Source organism: Phacochoerus africanus, chromosome 11 (assembly GCF_016906955.1).
Source record: "Phacochoerus africanus isolate WHEZ1 chromosome 11, ROS_Pafr_v1, whole genome shotgun sequence".
Classification (NCBI taxonomy): domain Eukaryota; kingdom Metazoa; phylum Chordata; class Mammalia; order Artiodactyla; family Suidae; genus Phacochoerus; species Phacochoerus africanus.
The window spans coordinates 136116239-136138984 of NC_062554.1; the positions used below are offsets into that span (position 1 = coordinate 136116239).

At 54.1% G+C, this 22746-nt stretch overlaps 1 protein-coding gene across 8 annotated transcripts in view; it reads right to left on the reverse strand.

Moving 5' to 3' along the window:
• Positions 1–10800: 10800 nt before the first annotated feature.
• The window catches only part of COBL (cordon-bleu WH2 repeat protein), a 204903-nt gene continuing 192957 nt past the window's right edge, over positions 10801–22746 (reverse strand). For all 8 annotated transcript variants that reach the window (XM_047754249.1, XM_047754245.1, XM_047754242.1 and 5 more), the window contains 3 exons: positions 22332–22451; positions 21433–21681; positions 10801–12043 (listed from right to left, as the gene is read on the reverse strand). In XM_047754249.1, the coding sequence (XP_047610205.1) occupies positions 12026–12043; positions 21433–21681; positions 22332–22451 (387 nt within the window). In that variant the 3' untranslated portion in view covers positions 10801–12025. The remainder of the gene's footprint in view (positions 12044–21432; positions 21682–22331; positions 22452–22746) is intronic.

A 22746-nucleotide genomic window follows, 5' to 3' on the forward strand; every position in this document is an offset into this window, starting at 1 on the left:
CCGTAATTTAAAATAAGAAATATGTGTTTGGTCTTCATCCACTATTCCTGGCGCAGGGCTTCTAAAACCCTTGTAATTTCCCCTATAAGAGCATAGGGGGATCTTTGGTTAGAATGTTTAGTTTTGTTCCCAGTTCCTGAGAGAGCTTCGGAGTGTTAAAGATGAAATGGGTGTCTTTTGTTATTGCTGTAACAAGCCCCTTTCAACCACACCTTAGTTTATGTTAATGAGGTAACTCTGGAAAAGCCCAAAAGGATGGGGGATTTGTTGCCAGGCAACAAACCCAGGGATTAGAGGGCGGGAACCTTCAACCCTCTCCCCACCTCCAGGGAGGGGAGGGGAGAAGAGATTAATTGAGTTCAATCCTCAATGGCTAATAATTTATCCATCATGCCTGTGTAATGAAGCCTTATAAAAACACGAAAAGGATGGAGGTCCGAGAGCTTCTGGGTTTGAGGAAGGTGCGGAGGAGTTAGGAGGGGCGCAGCTGGAGAGCTCCATGCCCTTCCCCACACTTTGCCCTGAGCATCTCTTCCATCTGGCTGTTCCTGAGCTGTATCCTTTTATGATAGACTGGCGATCTAGCAAATAAAATGTTTCTTTGAATTCTGTGAGTTACTCTAGCAGATTAATCAAAACTGAGGCGGGGGTTGTGGGAACCTCCAAATCATAGCCGGTTAGTCAGAAGCACAGGTGACAACCTGGACTTGTGATTGGCATGCAGTCTTACAGGACCTGACTCTGTAATATCATAATTGAGTTAAATTATAGGACACCTGGCGTTCCCCTTGTGGCTCAGTGGTGAACGAATTCAACTAGGAGCCATGAGGCTGTGGGTTCTATCCCTGGCCTCGTTCAGTGGGTTAAGGATCCAGCGTTGCCATGAGGTGTGCTGTAGGTCACAGATGGGGCTTGGATCCTGTGTTGCTGTGGCTGTGGCATAGGCCGGCGGCCGGCGACAGCTCCGATTCGACCCCTAGCCTGGGAACCTCCATATGCTGCAGGTGTGCCCTAAAAAAGACAAAAAAAAAATTATAGGACACCCAGTTGGTGTCACAAATTTTATTGAACCCAGGTTGGGCTGCTCACTGTTCTTAAGCTAGTAATTCGAGAGGCAATTGTCAGTAGGAAAGAAAGTTGCCTTATTCAGAAAAGTTGGCAATCTGGGGAGAAGGTAGACTCGTTTCCAAAGAGGCTGCTCTGCCCTGACAGTTTTTAAAGGGAAAAACGGGGAAGGGAAGAATGCCAGTGACTCATGAAGGCAGGAGGGTGGGCTCTGCATCCTTTTCATTCAGATGTTGTCTTGCCCCAGTGATCTACCTGCAGGATTCTTTCCAGTGGGCCACTGGGGGTAGAGAGCCAGTCTTACTTATTTTTGCCTAGGAAAAGAAGCAGCAGGTTAGACAAGGCATGGTGTGTATTCAGGAGAACAAAAGTCAGGAGTTAGTTTCAATTGCTTATTGTGAACTCCTTCCTCTGATTAGGTTCTTGAATGTTAGAGGGACAGAGATGGGCAAACAGGCAAGGGCAAAAGAGCTGCTTTCTACAAAATCCTGAGGAATAAATTTGTGAATGAGTTTGAGATGATCAAGAAATCATTGAAGCATAAAGTTCTGAGCGCAAGTATTTGTTTAACTATAGACTAAGATTATGTAATAGTGAAAAGATTACAGGATCGTATTTAAATATCAGGCTTTCTCATTCAATAAACTGTGTAACGGCTGACAAAGAGGGGTTGAATGAGCGAGAGAATTTATAGAAATTAAAACAAGATTGCTGATAGCTGCATAGTGATAAACTGGGGGAAAATGTCTGCAGGTTCGATTAGACCCTGAGAGGGAAGAAAAGTAGAAAGCAATGAACTATTTATACAAGCTGCGTCACAGATGGGTATTGTCAAAAAAGACAACAGGCTCAAAATGGAGTCACTTTTGCTAAACCCGATGTCATGAAACTCAGTTACAGTTTCAGCTTCTCCCAGGAGCGGAGTCTTAAGCCAGTGAATCTGGAATTACCTGGTCAGCCCCGAGGAGATGATCTGAGGGACCCCGTCACCCGCTACAGGAAGGCCACAAACTCTCCATTGTTTGTGGTGTGACATCCTGGTCCTGTCCCTTTCTGTCTTAGAAAAGTCCTTCATTTTGTGCAAGTCCTCGGAGCTCCTTTTTATTTGCTAGATGAGATACTGCCTGATTCATGCATCATTAAAGCCAACAGGATCTTTAATATGTGCTCAGTCGATTTTTTTTTCTTTTTTTTTGTCTTTTTGCTATTTCTTGGGCCGCCCCTGCGGCATATGGAGGTTCCCAGGCCAGGGGTCGAATCGGAGCTGCAGCCACCGGCCTACGCCAGAGCCACAGCAACGCGGGATCCGAGCCGCGTCTGCAACCTACACCACAGCTCACGGCAACGCCGGATTGTTAACCCACTGAGCAAGGGCAGGGACCGAACCCGCAACCTCATGGTTCCCAGTCGGACTTGTTAACCACTGCGCCACGCCGGGAACTCCCTTTTTTTTTTTTTTTTAACAGTATTGGTGGCAGCAGTGGGATCTGGAGGTGATTTCTGACTGCTTTGGGGACAAAGAGAAATACAGGTATGGCACCTGAGACCTCTTTGCGTTTTCTATCCTTCTCACCATTACAAGGGCAATTTCCTCTTAGTTCTGAGTCCACTCTCTTTGCACAGAGCTCCAGACTGATTGGCTTTCCAGTAGAGGCCAGGCCTGCTTGAGCCAGCAGACACGTCCACCTGGAACCCCAGTTCCTAGCCCTTGGTTATTCCATAGCTGCTGAAACTGACAGCACCTATGGCTTGACCCTAGCCAGAAAGCAGACTGGTACTCGAACTCAGCCTAAACTCCAGTTGGGGCTTGAAGCCACGGTTTTTCAGTCACCTGGTGTTTGGACTTACTGAGGTCAGGTTCTTTGTGCCTCAGCACAGAAGGAATTCAGTGAGAGACAAAGTGATAGACAAGAGATAGATTTATTAAGGCAGGACACTTGTAGGAGAGGCAAGCAAGCAGGCAAGGAGGCTCTGCCATGAGGATTTAGTTTTATAATCCAAGGGGAGTAGGGGTGGGAAAAGACTGCCTATTCCTTTTCCTTGGAGTAGTAGCTCCTCCTTGGTACCTGGTCAGAGAGTAGTAAGAGAGTATTTGACCCTATAAGGTCAAACTAGGACTGTCACGGCACTTATTCAAATCAGCAGAAGGGTGGTCCTTAAACTCCTGCCCTTGGTCTGAACAGGAATGCAGGACTCAGTCCATCCCCCATCCAGTGACTCAAGGCATATCTAGCACTTGCACTCGTCAGGCACGCCTGCCTCCTTCCGATGGTCCTCTTGAGCAACCCTGAACTTACAGTGGTCTCCCGAAGTTCCCTACGTTTCCCTCTCTATCTGTGGTCCCTTGCTGGGACTTCCGCAAGGACCTCTGTGGCCATCCTGCTCCGTCCCTGTCACTCCCATTCGTCGATGTCTGAGTGTTCCACGTCAGGAACGCCGGGTGTGCGCCAAAGGCCTCTCTTTTGGGGCCAGCCTGCACTGGCATCTCTGGTTACGCTGGTGTCCACAGTCCTGTTTCGGTGGTTACTGTTGGTTTCTGTTAATGTGCACATGAGGTAAGGGCAGTTGCTAATGGGACTCTTGGAAGCCCAAAAGCCACAAAGTTAGCAGGCATGGACTAAGCACTTAAATCTATTACCGTAATCTCCACCAAAGTCTAAGACGCCTGTGTTACATAATTTGGCCACAGAATGAGTTGGGTTGACATGAGGTCACTGGCCAATCTCATCAACATTTTGGTTCAATGAGGTACACTGTAAAACCCCACAGAATCCCCAACTCAGTGGCCAGTCCTTCTTAGATATTAGTTTGACTCCAAGAGACCTAAGTCTTAACTAATCAAATGGAATTCTTAAGTTCCAAAGAGCTGAGCACACTGGAGTTCCTGTTGTGGTTCAGGGGGTTAAGAACCTGATATAGTGTCCTTGAGGGTGCAGGTTTGATCCCTGGCCTCCATCATTGGGTTAGGGATCCAGCATTGTCACAAGCTGTGGCACAGGCTGCAGATGTGGCTTGGATCTGGTGTTGCTGTGGCTGTGGTATAGACCTCGGCTGCAGCTCCGATTTGATCCCTAGCCTGGCAACTTCCATATTCTGTAGGTGCAGCCAGAAGAAGAAGGAGAAGGAGAAGGGGAAGGGGAAGGGGAAGGGGAAGGAGAAGAAGAAGAAGAAGAAGAAGAAGAGTAACAGGCCATTTGAAACAGCAGACTCTAGGAGTTCTTGATGTGGCTGAGTGGTTTAAGAATCTGATGTTGCTGGAGTTCCCGTCGTGGCGCAGTGGTTAACGAATCCGACTAGGAACCATGAGGTTGCGGGTTCGGTCCCTGCCCTTGCTCAGTGGGTTAATGATCCGGCGTTGCCGTGAGCTGTGGTGTAGGTTGCAGACGCAGCTCGGATCCCGCGTTGCTGTGGGTCTGGCGTAGGCCGGTGGCTACAGCTCCGATTCAACCCCTAGCCTGGGAACCTCCATATGCCGCGGGAGCGGCCCAAGAAATAGCAACAACGTCAACAACAACAACAAAAGACAAAAGACAAAAAAAAAAAAGAATCTGATGTTGCCACAGCTGTGGTATAGGTTGAAGCTGTGGCTCGGATTCAGCCCCTGGCCAAGGAACTTCCAAATGCCAAGGGTGCAGCCATGAAAGAAAATAAAAGAAAAGAAAGAGTAGACCAGGCCCCCAAACGAACTAAGGCACAACAAATCCAATCATAAATAATGCAATGGCTAAAATTTGTAAAGAAGATGGAAGAGTCGTGGATGCCTACACATTCCATACCAGAGCAATAACTTTCATAAAGCAGAAACTCTAGGAGAGAAAGAGCACAATATGGGGAGTTCCCATTGTGGCTCAGCAGAAACGAACCTACGAGTATTCGCGAGGATGCCGATTTGCTCCCTGGCCTCGCTCAGTGGGTTAAGGATCTGGCATTGCTGTGAGCTGTGGTATAGGTTGCAGGTGAGGCTCAGATCCCACATTGCTGTGGCTCTGGTGTAGGCCAGCAGCTGTAGCTCTGTTTCAACTTCTAGCCCGGGAACTTCCATATGCTACATGTGTGGTCCTAAAAAGCAAAAATAATAAAATAAATTAAAATACTTAAGACAGAATGAATAGATGCTGCCTTAAATACAATTTGTATAACTCAGGTCAGAAGACAGCTTCCTGTTTCCTGAGGGAAACTTAGAAGCATTTCCACCAAAAAAAAGTGAAGATGGGAGTTACCACTGTGGATCAGTGGGCTAAGAATCTGACTAGCATCCTTGAGGATGCAGGTTCGATCCCTGGCCTCACTCAGTGGGTTAACACTCGGTGTTGCTGTGAGCTGTGGCGTAGGTTGCAGATGTGGCTTGGATCCTGCATGGCTGTGGTTGTGTTCTAGGCCGGCGCCTACAGCTCCGATTAGACCCCTAGCCTGGGAACCTCCATATGCCGCAGGTGTGGCAGTAAAAAGGAAAAAAAAAAGAGGCAAAGAGCTTACTACCACCATTGCTGTTTCATGTGGTATTGAAGGCACGAAAGCAATGCAGTTAGAAGCACAGGAGTTGGAAAGTGGTTTCCAAGTGATGTCCTATACGTCTGCAAAAGTGAAAGAAGTGATGGAAACAGACTAGAATCCAGGCTCTTGTCTTTTCAGACCAACACTCTCTTCGGACCTTGGCATGCGTCAGACAGGATACTACAAGAACAAGTCATCATAGGTCAACAGCCTGATGAACGTAGATGCAAAAGTCTCAACAAAACATTAGCAAGCTTAATTCAACAATGTACTTAAAGGATCACACACCAAGATCAAGCAGGATGGATTCCAGGGATGCAGGGATGGTTCATTAGCTGCAAGTTAGTCAATGTGAGACATCACGTGAACAAAAGGAAGGATACCAATATTATAATCATCTCAATAGATGCAGAAAAATCTTTTGGTAGAATTCAACATCCACTTATGATAAAAACTCTCCGCAAAGTGGGTGTAGAGGGAACATATCTCCCAATAATTAAGGCCATATATGACAAACCCATAGCTAATGTCATACTCAGTGAGGAAAAGCTGAAGGTCTTCCCTCTAAGATCAAGAACAAGACAAGGATGCCCGCGCTTGCCACTTTCATCCAACGTGATATTAGAAGCCTTAGCCACAGACATTAGGTAGGAAAAGAAATAAAGTTAATCCAAATTGGAAAGGAAGAAATACAACTGTCGCTGTCTGCAGATGAGTGACACCACAAATAGAAAATACTAAATGCCATCAAAAACTGTTAGAACTAATAAAGGAGCTTCCTTGTTAATAAGGAGTATCATCATTACCATATTCGTTAGCTTTTACTGAGGCCTTCCTACATGCCGGGCTCTGTGCACAGCTCGCGTATTTCTCATCTTTAGCTCCTCAAAACTGCTTTTGCTGATGGTGTAGATTAGGAAACCCAGAGGCTAAATCTCTCATCCCCATGATGCGGCCTGGGGGACTGTGTGACAGAGCCAAGATTCATATCTCGGCCTCTGTGACTCCAGAGTCGCATCCTAGCCACCCTGTGACATGCCTCTTACCAGACCCTGGGTTGGATCTGAAACCAGAGCAATATCTAAGAAGTCAGGCCAAATGCCAAGAGGCTTAATCCAGAGGGCTGCTGGGAGGGCATGACTCATGCACAGGCAGGTGTGCAATTCCTACTGCTCGCACCATTCAGTGGTTCCTCAAAGTTGAAACATTGCTTTAATGGGTTAGATCATTCCAGAGAGGTTCACCTTCTCTGGCGGGAGCCCCAGAAAACAGGGGCCGGGGACTGACAGCCACAGCTGCTGTTGGAAAGTCACTGGAAGATGCCTGGGAGTGGCCCCCAAGGGTGGGGAGCCAAGCTGGAGTCCAGAGTCAGGACTGGGGAACTTCAGGGTCATGGGAACTAGGGGCCTGGGAAAAGTGGGAGCACTTGGACATGACCCAGCCAGGAGCCGTGTCAGGCAGGCTCAGAGTCATACAGCCACTGTCCACGCCTAATTTGGAAATGATCAAATTAGTACTGGCTTAACAAAGAAAACCTGGTAAAAGTGAGCAAGTGGAAAGGAGAAAATAAACTCTCCCAGCTCAGGAATATGTGCCCCAGGCGCCCATGGTCTGGGAAGGCTGTGTGTGGGGAGGTCCCAGACGGAACCCACCTGGGGTCCCCCGCTGCATCCCCTGCTGCTGCTGCCTGTGGGGCCCTGGGGACCTCACTCTACAGCACACACACACTCGCAGCTCTCAGTTCAGACGCTCTCTGACTGGCTCATCTCCGAAAAGGATGTCTTTTCTCTGCTCCACTTACCCCCTGTGTGCGAGGGTCATGATAAATCTGCCCGGTGGGTCTACCCTTTTATGATGCCCAGTCTCCCTACAGCTGCATGTCGTCTGGGCACCAGCCAGGCACCTGGGCTGCCCTCTCTTCTCATCCTCACCCCACATCCTTTCCTCAGGGAGCGAGTGCTCTGGCAACAGATGTGACCCCAGGACTGTAGACGGACACCCCCCACCCCCACGGGACACCCCAGCTCAGACAGGACCAGTGGAGTGTGGAGCCCCCCGCTGGAGTCAGGGGCCTGCCCCACCTTTCTGGTGAGTTCCCGAAGCTCCCTTTCTGTGGGGGCCCTCAGGGCTAGTCCTTGGTGCCGGGAAATGTTTGGATGAGGTCGTGGGTTGCTCTCCAGGAAATCGCACCTGCCCTTTCCGGTCCTCTGAGTGCTGCTCACTGCTCACAGGCTGCCCGGCGAAGCAGGAATGAGGAGCTCACTGCCGACCCCGAGCCGTCCCCGGCGGGCGCTGCATGTGCAGACACTGTGTGGGATGCCTCTCCTTCCACGGGACCCTGCTCCCAGCCTGCGGTCCTGGGGGTGAGGGAGGGACGTTTCCCTTCTGCGGTGACATTAACCCCTTGTGCCTCAGTCCCCTGAAGCAGAACCACGTCCTCCTTGCCCGCATCATCTGTTGGGGGACGAGGAGGCGGGAGTCAGCCTGGAGGCTTCTGCAGCAAGGGGCGAACCCAGCTCTGCGCACACGGGCCACGAGACCACGGGAAGCTCGCCAGACGTCTCAGCCGTGAAGCGGGGGCTTTCTGAGCACTGAGTCAGGAGTCTGGCGTTTGAGAGGGACTCGGGCTGAACCCTCTGAACTTCTAGGAAGCCCAGGGGTCCCGGCCTGCTGAGGCTGACTGCCGGGTGGCTTTGGTCTGCGGGAGACCAGAGCACGTGTCGGAGGAGAAAGGAGGTGGCCAGTCCACCGCCCCTTTGCCCCGGGAAAGGCTGGGGGGGTCTCATCACTCCGCAGAAAGCCAGCGGCCACCGCACAGCCCTCTGCTCCTTCCTGCTTCGCTCTTGCTCTGACAGCCATGGGCTTACCAGCCACGGGGACACGGGATGGAAAGTGCCACTCCATCCGCATGGCAACACGGGCGCGGACGCTCTGAGGATGAGGATGCAGACCGTCTGGGCCGGGCGCCTCACTGAGTCCCGGCCCCCGCCCGCCCGACCGCATGTCTCCTGCGGCCCCAGGAGCCCATGGGGGTGATGGAGGTGAGTGCCCAGCGCAGGGCGGCCAGCGGCTCTCAGCTCGCACAGCCTCGCTTCTGGGCTGCCCTCCTCCCGGGTCCCTTCTCAGCCGACTCCTGACCCCGGTGCTCCCCGCTCCTTGTCTCCTGCCCTCAGGCCCAGCCTGGCCAGCGCAGCCTCCTGCAGACCTGCCCCAGGGATGATCCCCTCCCCTCCCCGCCCGGCCTCCCCTTTGCTGCAAATCGGGCGGCTTTCCAGCCGCATTGAGGTTCCTTCCGTCCCCATCAGCCATTGCCTAAGCAGGTCCTTCTGGAATTTTCATTCTAGGGTGACCTGTTCCAGTGTTTCAAGCCTGAGCAGGGCAGAGGGAGGGCCATGGGCAGCAGGCTAGATCCAGAAATGCAGGCTCCACCTGGAACTGGCCAGAAGGATGAAAAACCCCCTCACTGTCGGTCCTGGGGACCCCCCCGCGTGACGGCCCAGCCTCTGCACCGCTGCTGACACCCTTCAAAGGGCGACTTCTCAGTAAGCAGGACGCTGCTCTAACATCAGGGACAGAACTGCCACTCCGCTGCCCTGGGCCTGCAGCTGGGTCAACTCCAGGCCCCGCCTGTGACCGCAGGTCAGGACCAGGCAGCTATTTCACTGGAGGCCCTTCTCGTAGCTCCTTCCGAGCCCCCGCTCAGCCTCCCGGAAGCGGGACCTTCCACCAGCTCGTCTCTGCGGAGGCAGTGAATGGGGAGAATGCCAGGAACTGGATCCCTCAGTCTCCAGGGCGTCCCAGTCCCTCCGAGCAACTCCTGAATCCTTCGTCTGGACCCGGCAGCCAGGTGAGCCTGGACTTGATTGTCTAAACTGGGGCACTTGGGGAGAAAGAGGTAACCACTGGTAGTTACGCTGGGGTAAGAGGGCAAGCGTTCTGGGCCCAGAAAGATCACACAGACCTGCTCCTGCACTCAGGCCAAGTGCTGCGGCCGAAAGGCAGGTGGGAGGCTGGCTGGAGGAGTGATACGTGGGGAAAAGCAGAGTTCGAAGCCAGTGGGGGGCTTGCAGGGCCGTGAGGAGGTTTGGCCACGGCGAGCACACGTGGGGAGCAGAGCTGAGAGCACTGGGCTGGGTTTCCCAGTTGATGGGGTGGGTAGTGGGGGGCCCAGTGTGTTTCTGGTGGGAAAATGAACGGGGCACGGGGGGGCAAGGGGCATATGCCACGTGCCTGGGATGCATCAGTGACTTGGTGGATCCACGCAGGCGGAGGAGATGGAGGAGGGCTGAGGTTGAGCCCTCCGAGGTGGCAAGGGGTCTTACAGGCTTAGGAGTTCAGATTTAATTCTGTAGGAATAGGGAATACTTTAATTAAAAAAACAAAACGAAACTGAAGAAAGAACAAGGATCAAGCTGCTTCACCGGTGGCTTCAGCTTCCTGGACTCAGTTTCTGCATCTGTACAAAGGTGCCTCACCACTGCTTAGGTTAAGAACCACCCAGCAGGGCTGGGAAGCGCGCTGCAAAAATGCAAAAGCCCAGTGCAGCAGGCTCCTCACGCTCCGCCCGCAGTCCAAAGCCAAGTCTTCAGCAGGGCGTTGGCGCGGGGGCGGAGGCGGGGGGGCAGAAATGGAACAGTTCGACAGAGTACACTCCCTCCCCGTGGGGAGCAGGAGTGAGGGGCGGGTGTGCACTGTGGGCGCCCACTTCTGCATCCCCAGCGTCTCCCACCGCACTGGCCTAGCGGGGAGCAAGGCTGCTCTGGGAGATGGGGCACCGAGCTGCATGTGAGGACCAGGTGGCCAGCCCCCGTACACGTGCACTAGCTTCCCTGTTCCTACAACACTCCAGGCGGGGTCGTGCCTCAGGACCTTTGCACCTGCTCTTTCCCCACCAGTGAGGCGCCCACGTGGCTTGCCCTCTCCTTTCCCCAGGTTTTCTCCCACATGTCACTACGACAAGAGACCTTTCTTCATCACCCTATTTTATGCTTCATCCCTTCTCATGTTTTTCTCCTAATCACAGCGACATGGGCTCACTGTCTTATTCTGCCTCTTCCACTAAGACACAAAGCCCCCGGAGGCAGGGGTCCATGTCTGCTGTCTTATCCGCTGGAACCCGGTGCCCAGCGGAGGGCAGCAGGCCATCCTACGTACTGACCGGATAAACAGCTCTCCTTTCTGTTTTGAGGATGGGGTATCCGCACAGACCTCGGGGTAGAGCCATGAAATCCACACAAGGGCTGCAATTTCACGTTCTTTTATTTGTGGCACAAACAGACGAACGGTGGAGGGTTGAACAGGGGCTGGCTGGACGCCCTCGCCGCCCGGGACGGTGAGGGCGTTTATTAGACCGGGCAGGGTGGGCGCCACTCCACAGGACGCCAGGATCCGGCATCGCTGAGACACATTCTCACCATACCAGCTGCTTCATCGAGAAAGAAACTTTATTTGGTCACTTCCTCTTGACTTCTTTTAAAGCGCGTCTTCTACGGCTGTTCTTGACAGACGCTACGATAAACACAGAGGACTGAGGGCCGGGTGATACGGAAAGGCTGCTGTGTGACTCACAGGGGCCACCCACCTGCTGGGCAAAGAAAGAAGCCCCCACTGCCAATCAGCAGCACGATTCTGACCTCCAGGTGACTCGCCACATCCCCACTCGGCCCCGCGTAGGGTTTCCGAGGCTCCCAGGGCAGCCTTAGGGCTGGGAGCTCAGCCCCAGTCAGGGAGGCCTGCTCTGTGTCACAGTCCCCTGGGGAGCAGCTGTCCACGGGGACACCGGCTGTGGGCGCCAACACCCTTCTGAGCTCAGCCACCGCCCTGAACTCAGACCTGCCTGGCCATGTATCTCGGGCGACTGTCGCTCTGGGCGGTCGTGTTGCTTTTCGATAGCCCAGCTCCTGATCTGCCATCCTCCGTGAGGTTCCCCCCAGATGTCTGAAGAATCAGGAAACAGATTCGCCTCCCTCAGCAAAGTCGCCCTAGAAAAGGCCTCCCGACTCTTCTTATGGGAGCATCGAGAAGCTTCCGATTGTTTCCCGATTTGCACATTTTCCTAGAATGCAAATGATTTTACACAACTAAACTGTCTTCACCATCCACGTGTGGAAAAAGTCTCAGAAGGTCCAATATCAGTCGAAGGCATGATTCTTTCCACTCCGTCCATCGATGCAATTAAGCAGCGGGGCTCCAGCTTCTCTAGTCCCACCCACCGGCCAACAAGCATGGAGTATTGGCAACTTTATAAACATTCAGAGACAAAACACAATTCCTTGGCACAAGCCACACGGGACGGCTTCCTTGTCCTCTGAAGCATGACGTGGGGCTGAAAGTCCACGCGGTGAGTTTTGGCCTGGAGACGGGGAGCCCGCCAGGTCCCGATGCCCCTGCCGCAGGGCGCTAGGGAGGGGTGGCCGAGGGCGTTCTGGAGGGGGAGTTTCTGCCACCGTCGCAGCTTGTCGCTGATTCACACAAGCAAGGGCACCTGCAGTGAAGAAAGCACCAGTGACACAGGGCCTGTGGGGAGCCACGGGCACAGATCCCCGGCACTAAGGAGCTGGGTCCCAAGCCCCCCTTGAGATATTTCCTCTTCTGTCACCCCGGGGTTTGCGCTCCTACCTACAGCCCCGAGGAGAAGGCTCTCAGGGACACAAACATGCCTGCTCTCAGTGACCTGTAACTGCATTCAGGAAGGACGGGCTGGGACGTGTCTGCAGGTCCCTGTGCTTCTGCCAGAGCTGCCCTCCAGCCCTGCTGTCTCGGCGTCCGTGGGGCTCCTTCCCCTTCCGGGCTGGCCCCGCATGTGGGGTTTCCATGTCGGGAAGGCCCTCCTGCTGGAAAAGGAGGGCGCCTTCTTCGAGAAGAGGCACTCAGCCCACCTCTCCGGAAAGGCATTCCCGCTGCAAGTCCTGGCAGGAAGAGGAGCCCCGCGAGGGGACTGGCGCCCAGCAGCCCCCTCGTGCTGCAGGTCACCGTCCCGCAGGCTGCCTCTCTCGCTCCAGAAGCGGGGCTCCGAGGCAGGCCCCACAGCATCCATCATTGCCCCTCCCTGGGCGCAGGAGGTGCTGGGTGCCAGGCGACAGCTGGGGACACAAAGGAGTGACTGCAGACCCACACCCTCCTGTCCCATTGGATTCAAAAGCTCACACCCTGCACCCTCCTAGCACCGTCCAACTAACCGCAGTTCTGCGATTGAAAAGCTTAGAGGGGAGGAGTTCCCGTTGTGGCTCAGTGGTTAACGAATCCTACTAGGAACCATGAGGTTGCGGGTTCGGTCCCTGCCCGTGCTCAGTGGGTTAACAATCCGGCGTTGCCGTGAGCTGTGCTATAGGTTGCAGACGCGGCTCGGATCCCGTGTTGCTGTGGCTCTGGCGTAGGCCGGTGGCTACAGCTCCGATTCGACCCCTAGCCTGGGAACCTCCATATGCCGCAGGGGCGGCCCAAGAAATAGCAAAAAGACAAAAAAAAAAAGAAAAGCTTAAAGGAGATATTTCCATGCCTCTAATGGCCAAGGTTAACAGCATTTGTAAGAAAAGACAGATTGATGCGAGCCGTGCCAAGGCAACACGGGTTTTCACCGTCATTTACCGAGCTCAGCACGTTCTGAGAGGAGCAGTGCTGTGAGCCGGGCTCCTTGTCCCGCTTTCCACTCTGTCATCAAATCGAAAATCCAAGGACCCGAGCAGAATTCTTTTCTTTCTTTTTTTGTCTTTTTAGGGCCGCACCCGGGGCATATGGAGGTTCCCAGGCTAGGGGTCTAATTGGAGCTACAGCTGCCGGCCTCCACCACAGCCACAGCATCGCCAGATCCAAGCCACATCTGCGACCTACACCACAGCTCACAGCAATGATGGATCCTTAATCCACTGAGTTAGGCCAGGGATCAAACCCGCAACCTCATGGTTCCTAGTGGGATTCATTTCCGCTGCACCATGATGGGAACTCCCTGAGCGGATTTCTTATAACGCCAACCACTGCCACCGCCACCGCCACAAATACTTCCTATGCGCTTAGTATGAGGCAGGCGCCGTTTTGAGCCCTGCACAAGACGTGTCTCATTGAAACCGGAGCTCAACCAAATCACTGATGCATTATTGTCATTGTCGTCACTGTGGGTACCGTCTCCAAAGCACAGGTGGGGAAGCTGGGGTGTCAGAGGGTGACTCAGGCCAGACCAAACACCACTGAGCAGCAACCCCCGGGGGGCTGGCCCGAGCAGCGATCACAGCCCCAGACCAGAACCTCGACCCCCGCAGCTCAACCCGTCAGTTCTTCCAAGGGCATGGCCCTGGCCTCCCAGCTCCGTCAGGGGCCTCTTGGTGGCAGGGGACTCCACATCAGCTGAGAACTGAAGCAGGATGGGCAGCGGAGTTTGGGGCATAGAGGGAGGGGACTGAACCTGCCGAGTTGGAGCCTTGGCACCTGCCCCGTGGATGTTAAGGAGGGAGGCTGAAGATTCAAATCCGTGGCGCAGGACAGCTTGGGATGGAGACAGGATTGGGGGTGGCATCTGGAGGATGAAGGGTCTGCCTGGGAGAGTGAGTAGATTTGAAAGAAAAGAGCTCTGCCTCCTGCGGTGAGTGCAGCCTCGGGTAAAGAGGAGGCACTCGAAGGGGCCTGAGCATGCGTGGCTGGAGAGGCGGGAGGAACGCGTGCTGTGCCTGCAGAGACTCGGGCAGAGCGCGGGGACGAGGCTGCCCACGGGCTGCACACAGCGCCACAGGATCCAGGGAGCCCCAGTGGTGGAACAGATAAGCTTCTTTGTGTTTTTTTCTGGTGGCACCCACGGGCATGTAGAAGCTCCTGGGCCAGGGATAGAACCCTCACCACAGTTGCAGCTATGCAGGATCCTTAACCCATCATGCCACAAGGGAACTTCCAAGATAAGCTTATTTTTACAGAGCATGCTAGGTACATTTTAAATAATTGGTTCAACGGTTTTTTTCTTTGAACCCTAGACACCTTTAGAGATGCAGTACTCTAACTTCAAAACAAGAGTTTAATTGTTAATTGAGAAAAGCACAATAAGTTTGCTACAGGATATCCAAGAATCAGGGGAAAGAGCGTGTGTGTTGGGTGTGTGTTGGGTGAGGAAAAACAGATGGAGCCTATTAGCTGAAAAATGCAGCCCGCATTCTGGTTTTGCTTGTGTGTTTATTTTTGCAGGATCTCACTGCTTATCCACTCCACACAGGGAAGTTTGCATCTACTAACCCCAAACTCCCCGTCCATCCCCCTCCCCCCTGACAACCACAAGTGTGTTCTCCATGTCCATGAGTTTGTTTATTTTCTAATAGATAGGTTAATTTGTGCCATGTATTAGATTCCAGATATGCTATATAAGTGATATCATATGGTGTTTGTCTTTCTCTTTCTGACTTACTTCGCTCAGTATGAGAACCCCTCTATGTTGCTGCAAATGGCATTATTTTGTTCTTTTTTATGGCACAGTAGTATTCCATTGTGTATATGTACCACATCTTCTTAATCCGTTCATCTGTCAATGGACATTTAGGTGGTTTCCATGTCTTGCTATTGTAAATAGTGCTGCAATGAACATGCGGGTTCATGTATTTTATTGAATGAAAGTTTTCTCCAGGTATATGCCGAGGAGTGAGATTGCTGGGTCATATGTAGTTTTATATTTAGTTTTCTGAGGTACCTCTATACTGTGTTCCATAGTGGTGGTACCAATTTACACTCCCACAAACAGTGTAGGAGGGTTCCCTTTTCTCCACACCCCCTCTAGCATTTGTCATTTGTGGACGTGTTAATGAGGGCTCTTCTGACTGGTGTGAGGTGGTGCATCTAGTTTTGATCTGCATGTCTCTAATAATCAGTGATGTTGAGCATTTCTTTCACATGCTTGTTGGCCATCTGTATGTCTTCTTTGGAGAAATGTCTGTTCGGGTCTTCTGCCCATTTTTCCATTGGGTTTTTTGTTGCTTTGCTCTTGAGTTGTATGAGTTATTTGTATATTTTAGAGATTAAGCCTTTGTCAGTTGCATCATTTGAAACTATTTTCTCTTATTCTATAGGTTGTCTTTTTTTTTAAATGCTTTCTTTTGCTGTGCAAAAGCTCATAAGTTTGATTAGCATGTTTTTATGTTTTAAGTTCTACATACAAGTGATAACATAGAGTATTTCTCTTTCTTTGTCCGACTTATTTCGCTGAGTGTAATACCCTTCTGGTCCATCCATGCTGTTGGCAGTAACGGCAGAATTTCGCTCTTTTTTATGGCTGGGGTAGCAGTCCAAGGTGTACACACACCACATCTTCTTTGTCCACCGTCTGTTGATGGACACTTAATTTTGCTTTCATATCTTGGCAATTGTAAATAATGCTGCTATAAACACTGAGGTGCGTGCGTGTAACTTTTCAAATTAGTTTTAATTTTCTCCAAATATTTACCCAAGAGAGGAATGCTGAATCATACGGTAATTCCACTTTCAGTGTTTCGGAGCAAGCTGCATGCTGTTTCCTGCAGCCGATGCACCAGTTCACTTTCCCACCAACAGTGTATAGACCCTCCACCTCCTTTTAATCCCTCCTGTCGTTCATCCTCACACCACCGACACCGCATCACGTAGATTAGCTTGTGTTCTCTAAAACTTTATAGAAATGGAGCACTCTGTTGTGAATTTTATTTTCAGTCTGGCTTCCTTCCCTCAGCATAATGATTTGGAAATTCATGTACACTGTCGCGTGTCCATCCTTCTTCTTGCTGTATGGACATACTGACTTAGCATCTGGGCTGCGTGAGTTCCCGGGAGTGCCCCCTCCTTCACTGATAAATGGGCTCATGGGACCTGCATTACAGACGGGCCCAGTGCAGCTTGCGAGGCACGTCACGGCACTGTCACCGTCACCACTGCCACTTCACCGAGCATCCCAGCTCTCGGATGAGATGACAACGAAAATGGAGCTTTGGGAGCGGGGTGGTTGACGTCCCACAGACCTCGGTCACCTAACGCCCGGCACCCCAGGAGAAGCCTCTTTCAGAAGGCGCTTCCAAGTCGCAAAGTAAATCTCCCAGGACACGAAAGGGCAAGTGGGCGTGTGGCCGACTGAGGCGGTTACAGGGCAGGCAAGCGAAGGGAGGAGGGCTGGACAGCATGTGCCCTCCAGGAGCAAGCCTGCGCCAGACCCGCCTGGCAGCCTAACTGTCACTGGTGCAGAAGCCCCGGGCTGGTGCGTGTCACCATCCACGGCCGACTGAAGGCCTCGAAACCACGCTCATCGCCACTGACAGCAAGGCGACGGCTGAATCCAGATTTTGAAAGCTCTCAGCAAACGAAGGAAATATTTAGGAAGGAACCAGAAAACTCCAAAGCTCTGGCATCAAGAAGCATAGCATTAAAAAGCTCTGGCTTGGACAATTCCATATCCGAGAGTTTGGTGAGAGAACTGGCTACGAGGTAGCATAAACCACGCTGACGGCCGTTGTGTCAACCCAAGCTCAAGCCACGCTGGTAGTGATGGCTCTTTAGGTTGTGACAAGGGGCTGTGCTGCCGTCCAGTGCAGGCTTACATGGCCAGTGGGACCAAATCAAGGTGAGCAAGGAGGACAGCAGCACCCCCCAGGGAGGAGGGTGCGGCAGGCCGCAGCTTGGGAGGAAAGCTTGAAGGTTTCCAGCTTCCTGAAAGATTCCTTCTTATTTTGGTTGGACATGAAGAAAATCAAAGAAAGGACAAAGCTTGCAGTTTGAGGCCAAGCCAGAAAGCTGTACAAATATCCAAGTTTCATGTTGCTTCCTTGCCTGCCAAGGAAAATGATGTTTCTAGGGAGAAAGGTAAAATGAACAGCGGTGACAGAGAGCTGGTGTCCAGGGATTAGGTTCACTATTTCAGCTCCAGCCTGGACGGATCAGTTCCCAGGGCGCCAATCAGCTCCTAAGGGAGCCGGCCAACAGCTGCCGGCCAGCTGTGCACGGTGGGAGCTGGACCACTGGCTGAAGACGGAGGTGCCTGGAACGCATTTTCCAGAGGAAAAGAAGGGGGTTCCTTCCAGCTTAAAGTGATTCTTGGCAAGTTTATGACGATTTTGAAATAAGTGAGTCCTGAGCACGCAGACTCCAAGTTGCACTCGGCCGCAGTCTGGAGAGCCAGGCGGTCCAGTGGCAAAGGGTGCAGAACCTTCGCCTCCTCCCACAAGTTACTGGGCACCCACTCTGTGCCGGGAGCTGTCCAGGGTTCTGGGACCTCCTGGCGCTCACGGTGTGGTGGTGGGGGGTGAGCTCAACACGGAGGTTATATGGACGGTGACAGAACTGAGGCTGTGATGTGACCATGATGGGAAATGAAGTGACGCTGTGACAGGGCCCCTCCCGCAGCCTGGGGGACAGGGAGAGACCCCCTGGGGACGGGGAGAGACCCCCGGGGCTTGAGATTAAGAAGGCGCATGCACGATGACTGGGATTAGCTGGTAAGACATGGGGAACAGCCTTCTGGGAATAGGGAACAGCCTCCATGAAGTCCCCAAGGGGTCACCACAGCAAGTGACCTCTTGACAGTCATCCCTGGGTTGCCCTTCCAGGTCACCTGGAATTCCAGCAAAGGGCAGGATGGCCACAGGGCAGCAAAGTCAGAAGTGACCTGTTTGTCTCTCTAGATATTCCACTAAAGGTCTATACGAACACCGCTGAGCCCAGCATGAGCATGGGACAGGGCTGCTGCTGATGGCTTTCCTGTCTCAGTCCCTGGTCACAGACCTGGGCTTCTCTTGCCACCAGCAAAGAGGCTCAGGCTTAGGAGGACGGGCGTTCGCTGCAGCTGCTCTTCTGTCCTGGCTCGGGGCCTCCTGGGAGTCGATGGTGATAGTGTCACATGTCTAATCACGTCGCATGGGCTCTGCCACCAAGGCCAAGCGCCAGGACACGTGTGTGGTCTGAGTCAGTTCATTTCCGCGGTGGGAAAAAACGCATCTGGGAGGGCCCGGCAGCTCAGGGACCCTGGGGCTTAATGAGGCTTCTCCCAGGGCAGGCCGCCCGCCAGGCTGATCCCGAGTCTGGCTGGGCAGCGGAGGTGACCTAGTTACAGCCTGGGACAAGTCACGTCTGTGCCCCCCTTTCCCATCTGTGGCATGGAAGCTGCAGCCTTTAAGTCCAGGAGGGTGGCGGTGGAGGTGCCCACTCTGTGCCTTCCTTGGGGGAAACTGAGGTCACGCAGGGAAAGATCCTGGGTTTGCCAGGTCTCTAGCTCTGTGAGTCGCCCCCAGGCCAAGGACAAGCCTACACCCCCTCTTTCTCTCCTTCTGGCTCAGAGCCCCTGGGGACAGACAATGCCTCATTCATTTTTTCTTCATGAGCAGCTACTAACGTCCCTGCATCCTGGTTCTCAGCAAACACTTGAGGAATGAACGGCTGGGCAGTGGATGTTTTAACTATAAACTCGGACTAAAAGGGCACTTGCATTTAATCCATTCCAGGCCCTCTGAAATCACGCATGTAAAACAGACTGACTGTGGCTGTCAGCGGCACAGAGTTACCCCAGTACTGTGAGCACAGGTAGACTGGAAGGCAGAAGCCCCTGCGCGTCTAAGCCCCGCATTCAGGTGGGGCAGGTGATGCCCACTGCGGAAGGAGCAGCCGACGGAGCAGAGCCGCGGACGCCGTCACCTGGGCCTGGAGGGAAGACACGGCATGGGCAACGCCCTGCTGACCACAAACCCAGAGGCAGGAGACTGAATTCCCGCTGTGGAGGACGGCAAGTGGACTTGTGACCGCCTTGAAAAATGGCAAACTCACTTTTAAGGTGATTCCTCCTACATCCAATGAACCCCCCCTTTGTTTTTTTATCATAAGCAGCATCGTCGCCAAATGCAAAATGCATGTTAAAGGCAGGGGGAGTCACTGCGCTCATTTCAGCAGTGAGGGTCTGGCTTCCTGGAGAGCCCACCCAGGATGGCTGGGTGCCCTGCTTGTCCCGGAGGAAGGGACCAGGGGGACCCATGCACTTCAGCCCCACACAGCACCCAGGAATGCCCGGAACAGCCCTCAGATGCAGGACGTCCTCCTGGCCGCACACGTGGCAGACCCCCACTGAACGCCCAGTGTGGACAGGGGAGCCGCTGCTGGTCCTGAGTGATGATGGACCACGCAACCCGCGCCGGACTCTGGAGCCTACATTTACCGCAACTTTCAAAGCCCAAAAGGTGAGAGAAAGCTAAAGCGGCAAAGCTCAAGTGATTTGAGGTGTAAGTGCTGTCACACACACGGGGGCATTTGCTGCAAAGTCACCGAAGCCTCCACGGCCCATGCCCTGCAGACAAGTGCCACCTAACCCGGCTTTGCAGAAGAAGACACAGTGGGCCCTTGCTGCCTGAACCATACGTGTGTTCCCTGGTGCCACAGGTCTGCTCTGCACCCAGAGGGAGGGCAAGCTACCAGAAAACAGGGTCAGGTGCCTCCAGGAGGATAATCACTGGTTCCTGGGGAGGCCGGCTCCCCCTGCCACACCTGGGTGTCCTTGATGGAGGCTGACCTGGGGCTGCTGGGCGGGTGGACCGTCCAGGTCCTGGCTTCCTTTGTCACATGTCCTTCAGCAGCTTCTATGTGATCCTGAGACACAGAGGGCAAGCGGAGAGGGGTCTGGTCGGTGTGCAGAGCAGTGTCACTGTCCTGTCCAGCAGCCCTGAGGCCTCCGGCTAAGATGCAGTGCCCTGGGTAGGGGCATTGCCTCCTGTGTCACACTGGCCCTGCTCCCTGGGGCCCAGCTTTCAGCCCAAGGGCATCTCCTAGGCTGTTCCGGGCATCAAAACCTCGGCTAAATACTCACTGCCCCAACCTTTCTGGGTGGCATAAGGCAAGAACCGACACTTAGATTGATCCAAGAAACGATCAAAACACGGGCTTCTGACCGCCACGTGAAGCTGCTGCAGTGAACGCCGAGACGGAGGAACTCACAGACGGCTCCTGGTTGGTGACATCGCAGGGTCAGCCTGGGTCAGCGAGGGATGCCCTCAGGCCATGCTGCCTGAGGGAGCGTCCCCCCTCCACACACACCCCCGCCCCCCGCCTCTCTGGACCACCAGCTCCTGCATGGGACATCTTTGCAGCAGTGCCTGCAGATCTGGGTGGAGGCCGCCCACCTGTCTCGTGGGCCACCTGCTCTCCTACAAGGCAGTGCGGGGCGGTTATTCTGTGCCAGATGGACCCTGTCTGGGTCCTGCCCCACGTGGCCAAGGTCAAGTTCCCATTCACTCTCAATGAGGATAACTTTCATATTCACTGTTTCAGATACACGTGAAAACCTACACTTAGGATCTGAAATAACCGCTCAGAAAATCATACCTGTCACCGGCCTCCCTACTTTTAGCCTCAGCTCCCAACCCCCTAAAAATGGGCAGAGAACGAGGCCCAGTCCACTCAGAATCACTCTGGAGTCAAAGCAGATCTCACACCCCGTCTGGCCCGAAGCCCCTTGTGATTTGGGAAGCCCCCTTCGGAGGCCACACATGCTTTCAGGGACCTGGCGGCTAATAGCCGCGCAGCCCAGCCTAAGACCAGATAGAGCAGAAACTATGGCAAATCCAGAAATGTGTGCTCTGCCCAGGGGATCTCAAACTCAATACTTTTCAAACCTTGTCCTGGGGGAAAAAATAGAAATAAAGAAGGCAAGCAAGAAAGACGAACCAAGTATGAGCCCGGCGTGGCCCTGCGGGTACCGCACACACAGCCGTTCAGCCCGTCCTGCACCGGAGGAGCCCGGCGCGGCGGACATGCGCCCAAGGCTTAGGAGCGAGAAGGAGCCCTCGGCATCCCAGGAGCAGCTCTGGCCGCGACTCCCCACCCGGCTGAGGGCGGAGGGGCATCGTCGGCCTGGAGCCGCCCTCTCACCCACGGGAACGCGCATGCGCCCGCCGGCATCCTCACCTTTCTCAGCCGCGCGGCGCCTGAGCCTGAGCGAATGGCATCCATCAAAGCCTGCCGGGCATCCGCCGTGTTGCTGGGGGGGCCCGAGCTGGACCTGGACACCGGCCGGGACGCTGTGGGGGCGTGGGTGGCCAGAAGGGGCAGGGGCGGCGGGGCCGGCGGGCCTTCAAAGCCCGGGGGTTCCGACCCGTGCGCAGACAGTGCGGCCTGGCGAAGGCTCTGGAGCTCTTCAGAGGCAGAGGATGTCACCTAGCAACGAGACAGTCAGTGACAGTGTCCCAAAGGTCCTTTCCAAGAGGCAGTGCAGGTACCTGGCCCTGTAACGAGCCCAGGGGTGGTGTCTGCTCGCTGTCCCTGGGGCCCTGCTTTGGGCGAGTGACCCAAGGCTTGGGAGCAAGGCTGACATCCTGCCCTTCTGAAGACCCGGCCCTCCTGCCTCCTGGTGGCTGTTTGGACAGACCTGGGGTCGCGTGCATCAGTGACCTTACTCCAAACGTGACGGGGAGGCTCCTCCTGCTTTCCCTGGATGCTGACCGTGGAAGCTGGGGGCCCCTCCGTCCCTGAGCCCCAGCGGGGTTGGTCCTGGGCCTGGGCCAGGCCAGCTGGAGCAGGCAGCAGCTCCGCTCCCACATGATCTAAGCCTGAAGCCAGGCCAGTGTCCCTGGAACTCCGGGAAGTGCACAGAGCTGGGTGTGCACAGAGGCCCTACACGTCCAGGAAAGGGAGGGAGAGTTTCTGCGCTGGGGGAGGGGGGCTGCCCCCATCGCCTCTCCCGGGATTGGGTCAGCTGCTCCAACGATGACTTAGCATCGTTTAGAAAGTCAGAGGCTTGCCCTGGTTTTTGCAGCATCCCCGGGTGACTGGGTGATGGGGGGAGTGTGTGGGGAAGGCCCTCTTACCTTCCGCAGGCTGCAGGTGCCACTGTGCCCGCGGATGGCTGCCAGCAGGGCTGAGCGCTCGCTGTCCCCTTCCATGTAGGATGGTTTCCCGGGCCCTCCCTCTGAGCGGGGTTCTGGAGTCTAGAATATTCATCAACAATGTCAGCGCATTTCACTCAGGACATGGGGAAATGCTAACTGTGAGGCAGGGCCAAGGAGAACCCATGTTTATCCATTCACGCCTCCAGGATCAGCTTCGCGGGCTGTCACTCAGAAGGCAGAATTAGCAAATTCAGGTTTTGATTGGCCGTACACGATAGAACAATGGAAGGCGATGTATCTGGGGAAGCAGGGACGTCACCCCTTGATGTCACATCACTCCTGTTATCCCCCTCCTCTCCAGAGCTGCCGTGGGCTCCTGCGTCACCCTGGATGA